Raw genomic sequence first — 2146 nt, forward strand, 5'->3', positions numbered from 1 at the left:
TTTCTTTAACTCTCCAAATTCTTGAAGGCACTTTTTGTCAAAGTGAAATGGTATGTCATGCTCAAGCAATGAACACAGAGGCTTAGCTACTTTGGAAAAATCCTTAATGAATCTTTTGTAAAATCCAACATGACCCAAAAAACTCCTAATACCCTTTATTGAAGTTGGAGGTGGCAGTTTATCTATTACCTCTATCTTGGCTTTGTCTACCTCAATACTATCCTTGGATATATTGTGACCCAGCATTATTCCTTCTTGCACCATGAAATGACATTTTTCCCAATTGAGTACTAAGTTGGTCATCTCACATCTTTTAAGAACTTCTTCCAAGTTGTGTAAACAATCATTGTATGTGTCCCTAAAAACTGAGAAGTCATCCATGAAAACTTCCAAAGTCTGCTCTACCATATCAGAAAATATAGACATCATGCATCTCTGAAAAGTTATTGGAGCATTGCATAGCCCAAATGGCATTCTTCTGAAGGCAAATGTTCCATAGGGGCAAGTAAATGTAGTATTCTCTTGATCCTCTGGAGCTATAGCAATCTAGTTGTAACCTGAATACCCATTTAAGAAGCAGTAGTACTATTTTCCAGCAAGTCTGTCCAGCATCTGATCTATGAATGGAAGTGGGAAATGGTCTTTCCTTGTGACTTTGTTGAGCTTCCTGTAATACATACACACTCTCCATCCAGTTACTGTCCTTGTAGGAATAAGTTCATTTTTCTCATTAGCCATTACTGTTATCCCTCCTTTCTTTGGAACACATTGAACTGGGCTTACCCATGAACTGTCTGATATTGGGTATATGACTCCAGCATCTAACCATTTGATGATTTCCTTCTTCACCACTTCTTTCATAATAGGATTCAGTCTTCTCTGGTGCTCCACCGAATTGCTGGAACAATTCTCTAACAAGATTTTATGCATACATATGGATGGGCTTATCCCCTTTATATCTGCCATGGTCAATCCAATTGCTCTTCTGTATTTTCCCAGCAAATCTACTAGACTTTGTTCTTGTCCTGCATCCAAAGTAGAAGAAATGATTACAGGGAGTGTGCTGTTTTGACCAAGATAAGCATACTTTAAATGTGAAGGTAACAATTTTAATTCAAAACTAGGAGGTGATTCAATAAATGGTAAAGTTGTTTTTACTTCCCAATCTGAGAGATTCAGGTGTTCAATAAACCTGTTGTGCCTATCAGATTGTTGTTTGTCCATTCAATCTGTTCGGATTGCTGCAACATCTTCCTTTTTAACATCCTCAAAGGTAGTGACTTTGTCAAGTGCATTTTTTCAACATCTGTCCATTCTGTCTGCTACAACAAGATCCACTACACTTAGGAAATTACAATCTTCTACTTCATCAGGGTTCCTCATAGCCTCTAGAACATTAAATGTGACTTGCTGATCATTTACTCTCATAGTGAGCCCTCCTTTCTGCACATCTATCAAAGTTTTTCCAGTTGCTAAAAAAGGTCTTCCAAGTACAATGGGTACCTCTTTGTCAGCTTCAAAGTCCAGCACAATGAAATACACTGGAAAGATGAATTTGTCAACCTTCACCAATACATCCTCTATCTTTCCTTCAGGGTATGCATGAGATCTGTCAGCTAATTGCAGAGTGACTGTTGTTGGTCTGCACTCCCCTACTCCCAGTTGCTTAAATACAAATAATGGCATCAAATTAATATTACCTCCCAAGTCATAAAGTGCTCTGTCAGCATACCTAGTCCCTATAGAACAAGGTATTGTAAAACTCCCTGGATCTTTCAATTTTGTGGGAATTTTACTCTGGAGCATATGACTGCTTTCCTGTGTTAAAGCAATAGTTTCAAACTCTCCCAGCCTTCTTTTTCGTGCCAATATATCTTTTAGAAATTTCACATAATTTAGCATTTGCTCCAAAGCTTCCACAAAAGGTATATTTATGTGCAATTGCTTCAGCACTTCCAGGAATTTACTGAACTGCTTGTCTTGTTTTTGCTTTTGGAACCTTTGTGGAAAAGGTGGTGGATGTCTAAACTGCTGGGTAGCTTCAGGAGATATCAAACTTTGTTTGTTTGATTTGGTGCAAGTTGTAACTACTGGTGTTGTGACTTCTTTTTCAGCATGTTCTGGTTGAATTTCCTCTGCAGTTGCT

The 2146-nt window shown here is 38.0% G+C and overlaps 1 protein-coding gene across 1 annotated transcript; it reads right to left on the reverse strand.

The window, feature by feature from the left end:
- Positions 1–1299: 1299 nt before the first annotated feature.
- On the reverse strand, positions 1300–1806 carry LOC112100913. Its single transcript, XM_024190785.1, has one exon. The coding sequence runs from the start codon at positions 1804–1806 to the stop codon at positions 1300–1302; it is 507 nt and encodes a 168-aa protein (XP_024046553.1).
- Between the last annotated feature and the right edge of the window lie 340 nt (positions 1807–2146).

Source organism: Citrus clementina, unplaced genomic scaffold (genome assembly GCF_000493195.1).
Source record: "Citrus clementina cultivar Clemenules unplaced genomic scaffold, Citrus_clementina_v1.0 scaffold_2, whole genome shotgun sequence".
In the NCBI taxonomy this organism is placed as follows: Eukaryota; Viridiplantae; Streptophyta; class Magnoliopsida; order Sapindales; family Rutaceae; genus Citrus; species Citrus x clementina.

Excerpts from the sequence above, each read along its gene's own strand:
- LOC112100913 (XM_024190785.1), bottom strand. The coding sequence starts at position 1,806 with ATGCTCCAGAGTAAAATTCCCACAAAATTGAAAGATCCAGGGAGTTTT.